At 37.4% G+C, this 16,455-nt stretch overlaps 1 protein-coding gene across 1 annotated transcript in view; it reads right to left on the minus strand.

Moving 5' to 3' along the window:
• LOC311284373 (uncharacterized protein) overlaps window positions 1-16,455 on the minus strand; it is an 88,690-nt gene that overhangs the window by 59,009 nt on the left and 13,226 nt on the right. The window contains exons 7-14 of the mRNA XM_084399369.1: window positions 15,920-15,931; window positions 15,755-15,826; window positions 15,620-15,673; window positions 15,473-15,526; window positions 14,630-14,683; window positions 14,444-14,497; window positions 7,270-7,323; window positions 6,911-6,964 (exon numbers count right to left, since the gene is read on the minus strand). Coding sequence (XP_084255495.1) covers window positions 6,911-6,964; window positions 7,270-7,323; window positions 14,444-14,497; window positions 14,630-14,683; window positions 15,473-15,526; window positions 15,620-15,673; window positions 15,755-15,826; window positions 15,920-15,931 — 408 coding nt within the window. The remainder of the gene's footprint in view (window positions 1-6,910; window positions 6,965-7,269; window positions 7,324-14,443; window positions 14,498-14,629; window positions 14,684-15,472; window positions 15,527-15,619; window positions 15,674-15,754; window positions 15,827-15,919; window positions 15,932-16,455) is intronic.

The following is a 16,455-nucleotide window of genomic DNA, read 5'->3' on the forward strand; positions in this document are numbered from 1 at the left end:
AGGAAAGGAGTAACAGAAGTAGAGGAGGGTGAAGGGAGAAATGAAGGGGGAATGTAAAATAGTTAGAATATATATTTTTTTAATGTTCCTAAAGCAAATTTAGATAAATCCATATGACAAAAATATGTTGCAAGAACATTTTGCTAACATTTCCATTAAATTATGAAAACATTATTTCTGAATATTGCCTGAACGTTCAAAATATCCATTAAAACTTGATTTTTTTCTTGGTTATATGAACATTAAGGGAACTTTCCACTTTATAATTTTGCAAAACATTATGGGAATGTTACTTTTGAATGTTCTCTGAAAGTCCTGAAACAAGCTGGAACATTTAAAAAACTTTAGATGAACGTCAAACTAAAATGTTTATTTTTTTAAAAAACATGAAAGTTGGATTAATAATGTTTTTGTTCTAACGTTTTAAAGCAAATCATTCATCACAGTTTCTACTACCAGCGTCTCTGAGGAAAGTTTGACGGTTGTTCTGTTTTCTGACTACAAAATAATTGTTGCTTTTGAATGGACAGAAGTTCTGAGTCTACACATATTTTGAGAAAAAAAAATAAAAATCTGGTACTTTCTCTGTAACCATTAATTATTTGAAAGAGTTTTTTTTTGTTTTTTTTTTCTACATTTGCTTATTGTTTATTACCCACACACATGTTGTAATTACAAAAAACACATAAAACATTTAAAATATTTGGCAACTTGAACTAATACAAATATATCCAAACATTTATGAAAATATATATATATTCTGATCTGAGAAGTTTTTGCATAAAAACAGTTATTATACAGTTATTATATGTTGCTTAAATCTATGATAGTGTGTTTTTATTGTGTTCACCCAACAGATTATGATGTTAGAATTTTGCTTTGAAAGATAGAATGAACAAAAAACTCTCCCATTATCACAGTGACAGTATGGAGTGGAAAAGGCAATGAATGCAAACTTGGAGAAACATTTTGAGCCATTTCCAAATCATTTCCATAATGTTGGCAAATATCAAAAATGTAAAGCTTCATCTGTCAGTCTCTGTTGACTATTTAGACTTTTAGAAGATGAAAATCTGCACAGAGAAAACAAGTGGCTTGAACCGTTCCCAAAGAAAACCGTGTAACTTGGCATCGTCCACCAGACTATTCCCAGGATAAGTGAACAGAACTAACATTTAGATTCATTTGTCAGTCCAGCGGAAAAATGTGTTGACAGATTCTCAAGTAGTTTTTAGCAGTGAAGTCCTTCGTGAAGAGCTGACAGAGTCTCATTCACAGCCGTGACTGAACCAACACAAGCATTACGTCATCACTACTAACCCTGTCCTTCATCTGAAGCCAGCGTCACATGACCCGGCTCCAGTGCGAGTGTGGCGTCAGACCGAGAAGGAAGATTAGCATGAACACATTTACATCTCGACAGAACACTTCTGTCTTTGAGCTCATGTTCAGATTAAACGATGTTCATCCTTAAAGTGCATTATGCTTTTTCGAATGTTAGCTTTCATGTAGTGTGTAACAAAGCCATTTGTGAATGCAAGAGGTCTGCACGACTACAATTATATTGAAGTATGTTGCATTGATTGTATTACATAATCCATATATAAAATTACATAATAAAATGATTAAATAATACAATTTCATTTCATTGTAAATACATTCCATCATATAGAGTTAAAGAGTATAAAAGCTGCGTTATATCTTCATCTGCGAGGTTTCTCTGAATAACTCGTCTGTGTTTATTGTGAGAACTGGTGAGAATGGCACCAGAAAGCCCTTATATGGAGATGTTTGGGCGTGTTTATGCAAATGACTAACCTCGAGCAGCTCATTTACATTACTCAACATTCACTAACATCAGAACGAGCTTAAGAACAAAGCCATGTGCGTACGAACGTGTTGTGAAATTGGGCGTAGATTTTTCGTGAGAAGTTCTCCTGTGCGTATACAAATATATCAAATAATCCACGCAATTATAATGAGACTCATTGTCTCCTAAACGAGAAAAGCAATTCTAAACTGTTGAAACGAGTCGTCAGCAATTCCAGTCTCACTTCCTGTTACATGTAACAATGGAACTAATTTGCATAATGCCAGTCTTTGGTCTTGATTGGCTGAGCAGCGTCTCTTAGCCCCGCCCTCAAAACGCTCTAGTTGTTGTAATGGATTTCTGACACGCGCTGTCAGCGGTCGACCAATCACAACAGACTGAGCCGTCTGTCCAATCAGAGCAGAGCAGCTCTCAGAGAGGCGGGGTTTAGAGAGACTGAATCTTCAAACTAACCGTTTCAGACACTGAGAGAAAAGAGCTGATGCTGCAGTGTGTGTCATGAGAAAATTAAAGTGTTCTTTTTTTACGTTGGATGTGTGTAAACTTATTGTAGGAGACTCCAAAACAAAATTAGGAGCCTTTAAAATAGCACAACAGGGGCACTTTAATCATCTCTTTCACTCATTTTCTGAGGTGTTGATCCACTGAAAGGCTGTTTCATTTAAAGGCATAATTTTGAATGTCATGCAGGTATACGTCAATTCATGGATCAGAGACCAAGTACTATTATAGGTTTGGACCGTATATAGAGAGAATCAGCTGTCATTCGTGCCAGCGTCGAGTTATTCCTGTGTCAGTCAGACTGATTTATGTCTTTACTGATTAAAACTCACTTCAGTGTCAATGACGGGGGAAACTTGCTGGTCATAAAGTTCCTTACTGCCCATGAAACTTTATTTGCATCACTAGAACTGTCAAAATTAGAGCATTAATCTAATGTGATTAATTATTTAAAAATCATTAAACATTTAACACTAACCCTGGGGATTAGACCACTGGAGCAGGTCCAGCTCGAAGGCTTTTTGTTTGTTTGTTTGTTTGTTTGTTTGTTTGTTTGTTTGTTTGTTTGTTTGTTTGTTTGTTTGTTTGTTTGTTTTGCTTTTTGCACAAATGTTTGGTTTTGGTGGCTTAACAACTATTGTTTAATACTAGCACGGGTCAGACTATTGTTCTTAAATGTATTATTTTAAATCATGTCATGTTTCATTTTACAGTAGTTTAACAATAGTAAGATTTTTACATTTCTATTTTATTTATTCATTCATTTTATGTTTGATAAAGTTCAATTGTGTGTACTCTACTATTTAAAGTTTTAGGGTCGTGATATTTTTATTGTTTTTGTCTCTTCTGCTCACCAAAAACCTGACATATTATCCTACTGTAAATCAGCTGTTCTCTATGTAAATATACAGTAAAGTGTAATTTATTCCTGTGAATTTTCAGCATCATTACTCCAGTCTTCAGTGTCACATGATCCTTCACAAATCACTCTAATATGATGTTTTGATGCTCAAGAAACATTTATGATTATTATCAGTGTTGAAAACAGTTGTTCTGCTTAATATTTCTGTGGAAACCGTCATACATTTTATTTTTCAGGATTCTCTGAAGAATAAAAATTTCAAAAGAACAGCATTTATTTAAACCAAAATCTTGTGTAACATTATAAATGCCTTTACTGTTACTTTTGATCAATTTAATGCATCCTTGCTGAATAAAAATATGAATTTCTTTCACTTACTTACTGGCCTCAAACTTTTGATTGATAGTGTTTATCATATGCATATGCTTTTATGAAATGATTAATGGTCTCTTTAAAATTCCACAGATTTGTAGACACTTTATTTAGGTTTAGCGAGTTTCTGAACGGAACCATGTGAAGAACATTTTTCACTTTTTCTTTCTGCAGTGGGAGCTGGAAAGTCAAATATACATCTCCTGTTTCCTATACACAATTATGATGATTACAAGCCGCTTTGTCCAATTTGCAAGAGAAAGTCATTCGTCTTGCTTAGTCACTGAGAAAACACTGGTCTGAAGTTCATTCCTAAAGGAAAATGAGCCTGACTTGCTCATGTCAACAGTGATTGTTGTGTCTTGTAATTGTGTTCATCTGAGCCACACATGACTGAGTCTCTTTAGTTCCTGTAAACCATTAGCCGGTGCAATGTTCCCTGAAACTATATCAAGGCAAATGCATCTTATTTATTATCCTGGTGGCATCAAGTAGAACCGCAAGACCAGATGATGCTTAACAAGCTTAGCTTCTTTGGCTATGCTTAATAAAATGCAAAAATATAATGCAGCATAACCACTCAAAGCCTGTATAGACCAACTTCACGTTTACAGCAAGCTGCCGTAATTCCAGTGCCGGCAGACAGAAACTAGCAGATGTTTAACAGTAACAGCTCCAGTGTTTAGTGTAATATCTGTCGACCCACACAGAGAGAGAACGAGACGTCAGATCTCTCATTAACAACAGGAAGGGTGTCAGAATTACACAGACGAGTCATACTTTATTGGACAAAACTGCTTTTCCAGAAGCAGCCGAAACCATATCGCTGTAATACTGCAAAACTAACCCTGATTTAATCAATTATAAACCATTAAGAGCCTTTACCTTTCTTTTGAACCTAAAAATGACAAGCACAAACCTCAAAAAACACTCTAAAAATATAATAATTAGGTAATGGTACATCAAACAGTCTTTGGGTTCGGTGTGAATGTGTTTTAATGCAGATCTTCTCTGTAAGAGCGTAATGTCAAACTTCAAACTAAATCATGATCTTGCTGTCAGATGTGTGTGTCATTTAATGCGTTTGAGAGGCATTTTCCTCAGCGCACAACTTACATCTTACAGTTGTTACTGTACTTACTGTACCTGTAAATGGTGCAGAATTCATGCAAGTATTTCCATCTCACAAAAAAGATGATCCTGACAGCAAGCGGGTCTGTGTTTAACTTCACAGACTTCAGTGGAGCGGAATCATTTTAACCTAATTCTAAAATATTTTGCATCCAAAAGCACTTCGAATCTCTTCGTCTGATTACAACTCCATAAACCGCAGTGTGTGTCATTTACATGCACTTTTTTTTAGAGACAGTCAGTAAACAACTTTTTAATAAAATAAATAAATAAACATGTTTTTTTTTTCTCCTGAAGCACGGAGTGATTTGTGTGTTATTACACTCCTAACAGTGACAGTATAATCGAGTCCAACTTTTCTCTTTATCTTTTTTATGTTGTTTTTTAATGCTAAAAATGTCTCTTTTTATAATGTAGATGTGTAACACTGCGAGACTCGATCACTCAACGTGAAAGTCGCCTAACAAACATCATTACTTTCTGTGGATCAGTGTATGAATCTCATTGGGCCCTATCTCGCACCCAGCACAATTGACTTTGTACAGCGACACATGTATCATTCCTATTCTGCTCCCGACGCACAGCGGACTTTTCCCTCCACAGACGCACATCGGTAAATTAGGGAATGAACTTGCGCTCCCGGCGAAAAGAGGAGGCGTGTTCCGGCGCAAACGTTCCCTGGTGCTATTTTGCAGTTTCAGAAAACAATTCCTCCACTGACCAGGAGAAACCTCGTCTAAAGTCAGTGGCGCGTTATTCAGATGCTATTTTAAGGGCGCATGCTTGGCCATAATGTAGCGTGTGCACAACACACACACACTTTGCTTCTCTCATCTACACACAGACGCAGCAGTTTTCATTCTTAGAAAACCATACATTATTATAAGGAACAATATTAACACACGAGGGAAATCATTGTTGTGTCCATGAAGATGTGAAAAATAGGCATAAATCTAGCTTACACATTTACCCAAATCATCATACGCCTGTTTAACCGAAGCTAATCTGTGTGTGTTTCTCCATCCCCAATGTGACTTCTCTGTGTTTTACGGCCCTGACGAGAACGTCGGTCTCCTCGGCTGTGAACCGCTCCTGGCGTGCGTCTGGCAAATCCGCCGTTATAATAGCAATCCGCCATGGAACAAGCACGCCTGCTCTTAAAGGGAATGTGAGATGTCGCTCTGATTGGTTTATTTCACGTTACGCCCAAACCACACCTATGAGTAATGAAGCTGCTTCAGACCAACACATTTTAGATTTGCGTCGGAGAGTCATTTATCCCGCCGGTATAATAGCAACAGTGCCGAGACCCGCCCACAAAGTTACTTGCGTTTCATGTTTGCTACTTGCGTTTCAGATCGTTAAAATAGGGCCCATTGACTTTTTTTAGAGACTTTTTAATAAAAATTAAATAAAATAAATAAATAAACATAATATTTGTGTGTTATACACTCCTAACAGTGACAGTATAATCGAGTCCAGCGTGTCAGACTGCAGGAGGCTTCAAGATAGTTTGACACACTGTTGCCAACTTTTCTCTTTATCTTTTTTATGTTGTTTTTTAATGCTGAAAATCTCTCTTTTTATAATGCAGATGTGTAACACTGCGAGACTCGATCACTCAACGTGAAAGTCGCCTAACAAACATCATTACTTTCTGTGGATCAGTGTATGAATCTCATGGTGTGCGTTTGACGGTGATGATGAGTTGTGTCACTGTGTCACAATCACTGTTGGGGAAAGTCACTTTTAAAAGCATTTTACTGCATTGCATTTTACTGTTTTTATTCATTTTGAGGAATACTGAATGTTTTCGTGCAAGTGAGATGAGTGAGTGCATGTTCACATTTAGTCTAGAACTAAAATAATCATCATGTTTACACAGCGCGCGCGCACACACACACACACACACACAACACCTCTTCACTTTATTTCTCTCAACATGGGGACAAGAGAGCTGTCAGTCAATAAATGTGAAAAACTAACTTGCGTTACTTATTTTAAAAAGTAATTTAGATATTTTGCTGTAAATTGAAAAAGTAATGCGTTACTTTACTAGTTACTTGAAAAAGTAATCTGATTACTTAACTCAAGTTACTTGTAATGAGTTTCCCCAACACTGTCTTGTGAGGAGAACAGCACACACCCGTGAGTAACTTACCCTAACACGGGTAACACATTTGACAATGAAAATCCTTTGAATATTGTCTGACCTTTGACCCAGCAGGGCCGGCGGGTCCTCGGCTCCCAGAGAGTCCTGATTTTCCCTGAAGAACACAGATATATCTTCAATCAACCGTATTTCTCTCGTTCACTCCATCAATACTCTGACTGGTATCAGGTTGTGCATGTAGTGTTGTGAATATGGACAAAAGTGTTTATTCCATGCAACAATTTCCAAGAAGACGGCTGCATATTAATGAATAGGACAATTAATCATTGTCGCGCTGCATTTTATCATATGTGAAAACTGTGTATCTTTATATATCTGCAAATCTGTCTGGTCAGATAACGTTTCTGTGCAAGAGCAAAGGTGTTTTGTGTTGTCATATATAACATTACACAACGTTACCATTGGACCGGGCTCTCCGTGAGGTCCTCGTTCTCCTCTCTGCCCCGGCTCTCCCTGTTCAACAACACAACATTTCACATGAGCTTTATTTGCGTGACTGTGTATCACAATATTGCCAAAGCATTAACATATTTTATATAAATAATAAAACAAACAAAACATATATGTATAGATCATGTCATAGCATAGTAAATAAATAAATAAATACAATCCATCTTAATAAATGAATAAATAAATCATCTTCTCGAAGTATGAAGGGCATTTTCTCAGTGTCACTCAGTTTAATGAATGATGGAATCAATGTTTCAGATCTGGGCAGAAACGTTTCTCTCATTAATATACTTAGTCCAGATGAGTAGAGTTTATCATCCTCTGTTTAGTTTACAGTGTCTACATCTGATGCTTAATATCACAAACGCTTATGACAGCATACAATTACGAATAAGGCCTTATAACTGCTTATTTCTTTACAGTAGTATATAGTAATTACATTGTAATACTGTATTCAAAAATGTACATTTTAAGTAAAATCTATTACAGTATTAAATGTAAATATTTGAAACACAGAAAAAGAAAAAGGAAATTACTGTAATCCAGTGAAAAGAAAATGAATGCAATGATTTCTTATTTAAATCAGCAAAAAATGAAAAGCAAGTACAACAAATGTTTCCTCTGATCTATGCACTTTACGATTTAAAAACATATAATATTATTATTATTGAAAGAATATAGCACCTTTTGTCCCGGCGGTCCGGCTGTCCCGATGATCGGTCTCGTCACTCCCTGAAACACAAAAGCAGATTTTCTCTTGGTATTTCAGTATTTTATTCGGCTCTTATAGTTTGAACGCAGTGTGTGTGAAACATCTCTCGGCCGTGTTCTCTCTCTCTCTCTCTCTCTCCCAGAGGTGGACGACGGACACAACGGACGTGCTTGAGTGAAAGGACACACACTACTGGTCAAATATCTCAGTTACAGGTCAAAGTGGTAAAGACAGATTTTTACTTCAGTAAAAGTACAGAAGTACTCGTTTCAAAAGAACTTGAGTATCAGAAGTAAAAAGTAAATGTTAATGCATTGTTTTATTATTGTTGTATTGTTGTATGTAATACTGTACATTATGCCTCTGAATCAACCTCCTGAATACACCTGCCAGTTAGTAATACTGAGGAGATAACAGCTTTTAGAATTAGGTTATAAAACCTATAGAAATTAAACAACTAAATTGACCAAAAAGAAAACACAGCCATAATCATCTTCTTTTTTTTATTTATTTAACACTCCTACCACCCCAACCAAAGAAGTACACATCTGTGTAGTGGAGTAAAAAGTATGATATGTGACTTTCAAATGTAGTGAAGTTAAAGTAAAAAGTTTCCAGAATAAATAATACTCAAAGTAAAGTACAGATACTCAGAAAGTGTAGTTTAGTACAGTCCTCAAGTAAATGCACTGTGTTGCTGTCCATCTCTGCTCTCTACAAGACTGAACACCATCTACACACTCACCTCACACACTGAGGCTGTGTCCCAAATGACGCACTATACACTTCTGCACTATACACTATACACTTCTGCACTATACACTTCTGCACTATACACTTCTGCACTATACACTATACACTTCTGCACTATACACTTCTGCACTATACACTTCTGCACTATACACTATACACTTCTGCACTATACACTATACACTATACACTTCTGCACTATACACTTCTGCACTATACACTTCTGCACTATACACTATACACTTCTGCACTATACACTATACACTATACACTTCTGCACTATACACTTCTGCACTATACACTATACACTTCTGCACTATACACTATACACTTCTGCACTATACACTTCTGCACTATACACTTCTGCACTATACACTATACACTTCTGCACTACACTTCTGCACTATACACTTCTGCACTATACACTATACACTTCTGCACTACACTTCTGCACTATACACTATACACTATACACTTCTGCACTACACTTCTGCACTATACACTTCTGCACTATACACTATACACTATACACTTCTGCACTACACTTCTGCACTATACACTATACACTATACACTTCTGCACTACACTTCTGCACTATACACTTCTGCACTATACACTATACACTATACACTTCTGCACTATACACTTCTGCACTATACACTATACACTTCTGCACTATACACTATACACTTCTGCACTATAAACTTATACACTATACACTTCTGCACTATACACTATACACTTCTGCACTATACACTATACACTTCTGCACTATACACTTCTGCACTATACACTATACACTTCTGCACTATACACTATACACTTCTGCACTATACACTATACACTTCTGCACTATAAACTTATACACTATACACTTCTGCACTATACACTATACACTTCTGCACTATACACTATACACTTCTGCACTATACACTTCTGCGCTTCTGCACTATACACTATACACTTCTGCACTATACACTTATACACTATACACTATACACTATACACTTCTGCACTATACACTTCTGCACTTCTGCACTATACACTATACACTTCTGCACTATGCACTTCTGCACTATACACTATACACTTCTACACTATACACTTATACACTATACACTTCTGCACTATACACTATACACTTCTGCACTATACACTATACACTTCTGCACTACACACTTCTGCACTATACACTATACACTTCTGCACTATACACTTCTGCACTTCTGCACTATACACTTCTGCACTATACACATCTGCACTTCTGCACTATACACTATACACTTCTGCACTATACACTTATACACTATACACTTCTGCACTATACACTTCTGCACTATACACTTCTGCACTATACACTTCTGCACTATACACTATACACTTCTGCACTATACACTTCTGCACTATACACTATACACTTCTGCACTATACACTATGCACTTCTGCACTATACACTATACACTTCTGCACCTATACACTTCTGCACTATACACTTCTGCACTATACACTATACACTTCTGCACTATACACTATACACTTCTGCACTATACACTTCTGCACTATACACTTCTGCACTATACACTATACACTTCTGCACTATACACTATACACTTCTGCACTATACACTATACACTATACACTTCTGCACTATACACTATACACTATAGACTTCTGCACTATACACTATACACTTCTGCACTATATACTTCTGCACTATACACTTCTGCACTATACACTATACACTTCTGCACTATACACTATACACTTCTGCACTATACACTTCTGCACTATACACTTCTGCACTATACACTATACACTTCTGCACTATACACTTATACACTATACACTTCTGCACTATACACTATACACTTCTGCACTATACACTATACACTTCTGCACTATACACTTCTGCACTATACACTTCTGCACTATACACTTCTGCACTTCTGCACTATACACTATACACTTCTGCACTATACACTTCTGCACTTCTGCACTATACACTTCTGCACTTCTGCACTTCTGCACTATACACTTCTGCACTTCTGCACTATACACTTCTGCACTATACACTTATACACTATACACTTCTGCACTATACACTATACACTTCTGCACTATACACTTCTGCACTATACACTTCTGCACTATACACTATACACTTCTGCACTATACACTTCTGCACTATACACTTCTGCACTATACACTATACACTTCTGCACTATACACTATACACTTCTGCACTTCTGTACTATACACTATACACTTCTGCACTATACACTATACACTTCTGCACTATACACTATACACTTCTGCACTATACACTTCTACACTATACACTTCTGCACTATACACTTCTGCACTATACACTATACACTTCTGCACTATACACTTCTGCACTATACACTATACACTTCTGCACTATACACTATACACTTCTGCACTATACACTTCTGCACTATACACTATACACTTCTGCACTATACACTTCTGCACTATACACTTCTGCACTATACACTATACACTTCTGCACTATACACTTCTGCACTATACACTATACACTTCTGCACTATACACTTCTGCACTATACACTTCTGCACTTCTGCACTATACACTATACACTTCTACACTATACACTTCTGCACTATACACTATACACTTCTGCACTATACACTTCTGCACTATACACTTCTGCACTTCTGCACTATACACTTCTGCACTTCTGCACTATACACTATACACTTCTGCACTATACACTTATACACTATACACTTCTACACTATACACTTCTGCACTATACACTTCTGCACTATACACTATACACTTCTGCACTATACACTTCTGCACTATACACTTCTGCACTTCTGCACTATACACTTCTGCACTTCTGCACTATACACTATACACTTCTGCACTATACACTTATACACTATACACTTCTGCACTATACACTATACACTTCTGCACTATACACTTCTGCACTATACACTTCTGCACTATACACTATACACTTCTGCACTATACACTTCTGCACTATACACTTCTGCACTTCTGCACTATACACTTCTGCACTTCTGCACTATACACTTCTGCACTTCTGCACTATACACTATACACTTCTGCACTATACACTTATACACTATACACTTCTGCACTATACACTATACACTTCTGCACTATACACTTCTGCACTATACACTTCTGCACTATACACTTCTGCACTATACACTATACACTTCTGCACTATACACTTCTGCACTATACACTATACACTTCTGCACTACACTTCTGCACTATACACTTCTGCACTATACACTTCTGCACTATACACTTCTGCACTATACACTATACACTTCTGCACTATACACTTCTGCACTATACACTATACACTTCTGCACTATACACTATACACTTCTGCACTATACACTATACACTTCTGCACTTCTGCACTATACACTATACACTTCTGCACTATACACTTATACACTATACACTATACACTTCTGCACTATACACTTATACACTATACACTTCTGCACTATGCACTATACACTTCTGCACTATACACTTCTGCACTATACACTTCTGCACTATACACTTATACACTATACACTTCTGCACTATGCACTATACACTTCTGCACTATACACTTCTGCACTATACACTTCTGCACTATACACTTATACACTATACACTTCTGCACTATGCACTATACACTTCTGCACTATACACTTCTGCACTATACACTTATACACTATACACTTCTGCACTATGCACTATACACTTCTGCACTATACACTATACACTATACACTTCTGCACTATACACTTATACACTATACACTTCTGCACTATGCACTATACACTTCTGCACTATACACTTCTGCACTATACACTTCTGCACTATACACTTATACACTATACACTTCTGCACTATGCACTATACACTTCTGCACTATACACTTCTGCACTATACACTATACACTTCTGCACTATACACTTCTACACTATACACTTCTGCACTATACACTATACACTTCTGCACTATACACTATACACTTCTGCACTATACACTTCTGCACTATACACTATACACTTCTGCACTATACACTTCTGCACTATACACTTCTGCACTATACACTTCTGCACTATACACTTCTGCACTATACACTATACACTTCTGCACTATACACTTCTGCACTATACACTTCTGCACTATACACTTCTGCACTATACACTATACACTTCTGCACTATACACTATACACTTCTGCACTATACACTTCTGCACTATACACTATACACTTCTACACTATACACTTCTGCACTATACACTTCTGCACTATACACTATACACTTCTGCACTATACACTTCTGCACTATACACTTCTGCACTACACACTTCTGCACTACACACTTCTGCACTATACACTTCTGCACTATACACTATACACTTCTGCACTATACACTATACACTTCTGCACTATACACTATACACTTCTGCACTATACACTATACACTTCTGCACTATACACTATACACTTCTGCACTATACACTTCTGCACTATACACTATACACTTCTGCACTATACACTATACACTTCTGCACTATACACTATACACTTCTGCACTATACACTTCTGCACTATACACTATACACTTCTGCACTATACACTTCTGCACTATACACTATACACTTCTGCACTATACACTATACACTTCTGCACTATACACTTCTGCACTATACACTATACACTTCTGCACTATACACTATACACTTCTGCACTATACACTTCTGCACTATACACTATACACTTCTGCACTATACACTATACACTATACACTTCTGCACTATACACTTCTGCACTATACACTTCTGCACTATACACTTCTGCACTATGTACTCTCTGACAGTCGATTGCATGAAGTGGCCATTTGTTCCACACTTGTTTTTTCGGTTAAATAAGTGCATCATCCGGCTATTTTAAGTGCACTTTTTCTTTTTAGTATTTTCAGTGTGAACGCACACTCGCATTACAGTTTTTTCCAATTGCTAACACACTAATACGACACGCACAGCACAGTTATTTAAACTGACACACACAGAGCAAAACCTCTTCTCAAGTCTCCAAAAGTCTGAACACATTTTCTGCTTTACACACATTTCAGAATGGCACTTTTTAAACACTGAACACGATTCTCTGCGTAACACACAACAATCTGACATAAAGTCACATGATTGCCATTTCAAAACACTGCCATTCAAAATGACACTCCATGATCTGATTGGCCGATACATGTGTGTGTGCCAAACACCTCAATGCTTAATAAACACTTCAGTCTTTTTCAGTTTACTGTTTTTTGTGAGCATATTTGTGTTCAGTCCACTGACTTGTTTGGTGAAAAATAAAAAAATAAAATGTTTGAACAGCATGTGTGTGTATCTGCAAATATTTCTGTGCATGTGAACAATCTGAAGAATTGTCTAGAATTTGAACTATTTTAGCATTATGGCAAAGCATACTGAAGATGAGAGTGCTCTTCATTACGCCCAACAGTGTGTAGTTGGTTAGACAACAATCTGCTAATATGAATGAAGTGTGTTTGGGACGCAGCTTGAGTGTGCTTATGAAGGGAAGTTTGCAGTCAGTAAGAGCTCTTACCATTGGTCCAGGCGGGCCCAGTTCCCCTGGCAACCCTTGTTCTCCTCGCTCACCCTGCATGTGAAAGAGACCCAACATGATTTGCAATGAGGGAAAAGCTCCCCGAATTACACCTAAACACTGTTCATCAGGAGGTGTGTGAGTATGTGTGTGTGTGTGTGTGTGTGTGTGCGATGGGAGACTCACTTTCGCCCCCTGGAGTCCCGGATCTCCTCTCGGTCCTGATAGGCCAGCGTCACCCTGCGAGACAGAAGAGTAGAAACACAACGCTGACTTCTTCAACAGATGCTGTACGACTGCATGCTTACAAACACTGTAAAATATACAGTATATAAAAAAAAAAACTGCTACAGATCTAACCTTACATTTCATGTAATTTTACAGTAAAATACCGTTGAATGCACCATTATTGGAAGTGATAACTAATACCTTAGAAATACCAAGACAGTGAAAGACTTGCCTTGAAGGAACTCATAAAGAACAAATCATCTTATAATTTACAGTGAAAATCCAAAAACTGACGGTTCAGAAGAATTGTTTAATTGGAATAGTTTCTTCGATAACACTTTACAATAAGGTTCATTAGTTAACATGAACTAATAATGAACTGCACTTATACAGCATTTATTAATCTTTGTTAATGTTAATTTCAACATATACTAATACTTTATTAAAATCATGTTAACATTAGTTAATGCACTGTGAACTAACATGAACAAACAATGAACAGCTGTATCTTTATTAACTAACATTAACAAAGATTAATACAGTAACAAATGTATTGCTCACGGTTAGTTTATGTTAGTTAATACATTATCTAATGTTTACTAATGAACCTTACTGTAAAGTGTTGCTGTTATTTGAGTATCATTGAGATGCTATTATATTTTATCAATATTTTTCAATTAGTTTTCATTTTACTGAATTATTCTGGTAACCTCAAGTAAAATCTGCATGATTTTTGGGTTTGCTTGTTTGTTTGTTTGTTGGTTTGTTTGTTTACAGTCTGAAACTGTAAGAGCTTCTTACCTTTCCTCCAGGTGCACCTGGATCTCCTGGCTCTCCTCTTGAACCTTGAGGTCCCTTTATTAAGAAAACACACACGTGTCGTTCACACAGATTGCCAGCGGCCAAAAGAAGCGTCAATATCCTGAATCTATATGTAGTTTTACTCACAGGTTTCCCGTCGGGGCCCGGAGGTCCGGCTCTTCCCGTCTCCCCCCGCTCCCCCTGTAGAGATCAGACTGTAATCACCGTTTAAAGAGACAGTGTGCACTTACTCAGCAGAGAGTGAAGGAGATGTGTGTCGACCCTCGGTCCCGGAGGCCCTTCGCTGCAGTCGCACTCGTCTTCGTCAGCGCTGGGCTCTCGATCCAGAGGACACTGGAGACACACACTCACATCATGAAGATCATCATCATCACCTCAACCTCATCACACACACTTCAGTCCTGAGAGTGCACGGTTCACACTTACCCGTTCATCATCCTGTAAAACAAGGAGATAAAAGAGGAAGTTAGTCTGTATGAATGAATCTTTTAGCTTACAGTCATAAACAGCACTAACTGAGAGATGATTCAACACATCACAGCATTTGATTCATTTGAAAACTCAGATAAAAACAACGGTTTATGAAATAATTGATGTAACCATTAAAGCAATGCCAGTAAATCTGACATGTAAGGGATAATGTACATCCAGCTGGTTGTTATCTCAGAATAAACCCGACCGAGTGATCAGGATCAGGGGTTTATTCTGAGAACACACACACACACACCTGGAGGGGGTTTATTCTGACACACACACACACACACACACACACCTGAAGGGGTTTATTCTGAGACACACACACACACACACACCTGAAGGGGTTTATTCTGAGACACACACACACACACACACACACACACACACCTGAAGGGGTTTATTCTGAGACACACACACACACACACACACACACACACACACCTGAAGGGGTTTATTCTGAGACACACACACACACACACACACAC

This window comes from Rutilus rutilus (genome assembly GCF_951802725.1).
Source record: "Rutilus rutilus genome assembly, chromosome: 24".
NCBI lineage: Eukaryota > Metazoa > Chordata > Actinopteri > Cypriniformes > Leuciscidae > Rutilus > Rutilus rutilus.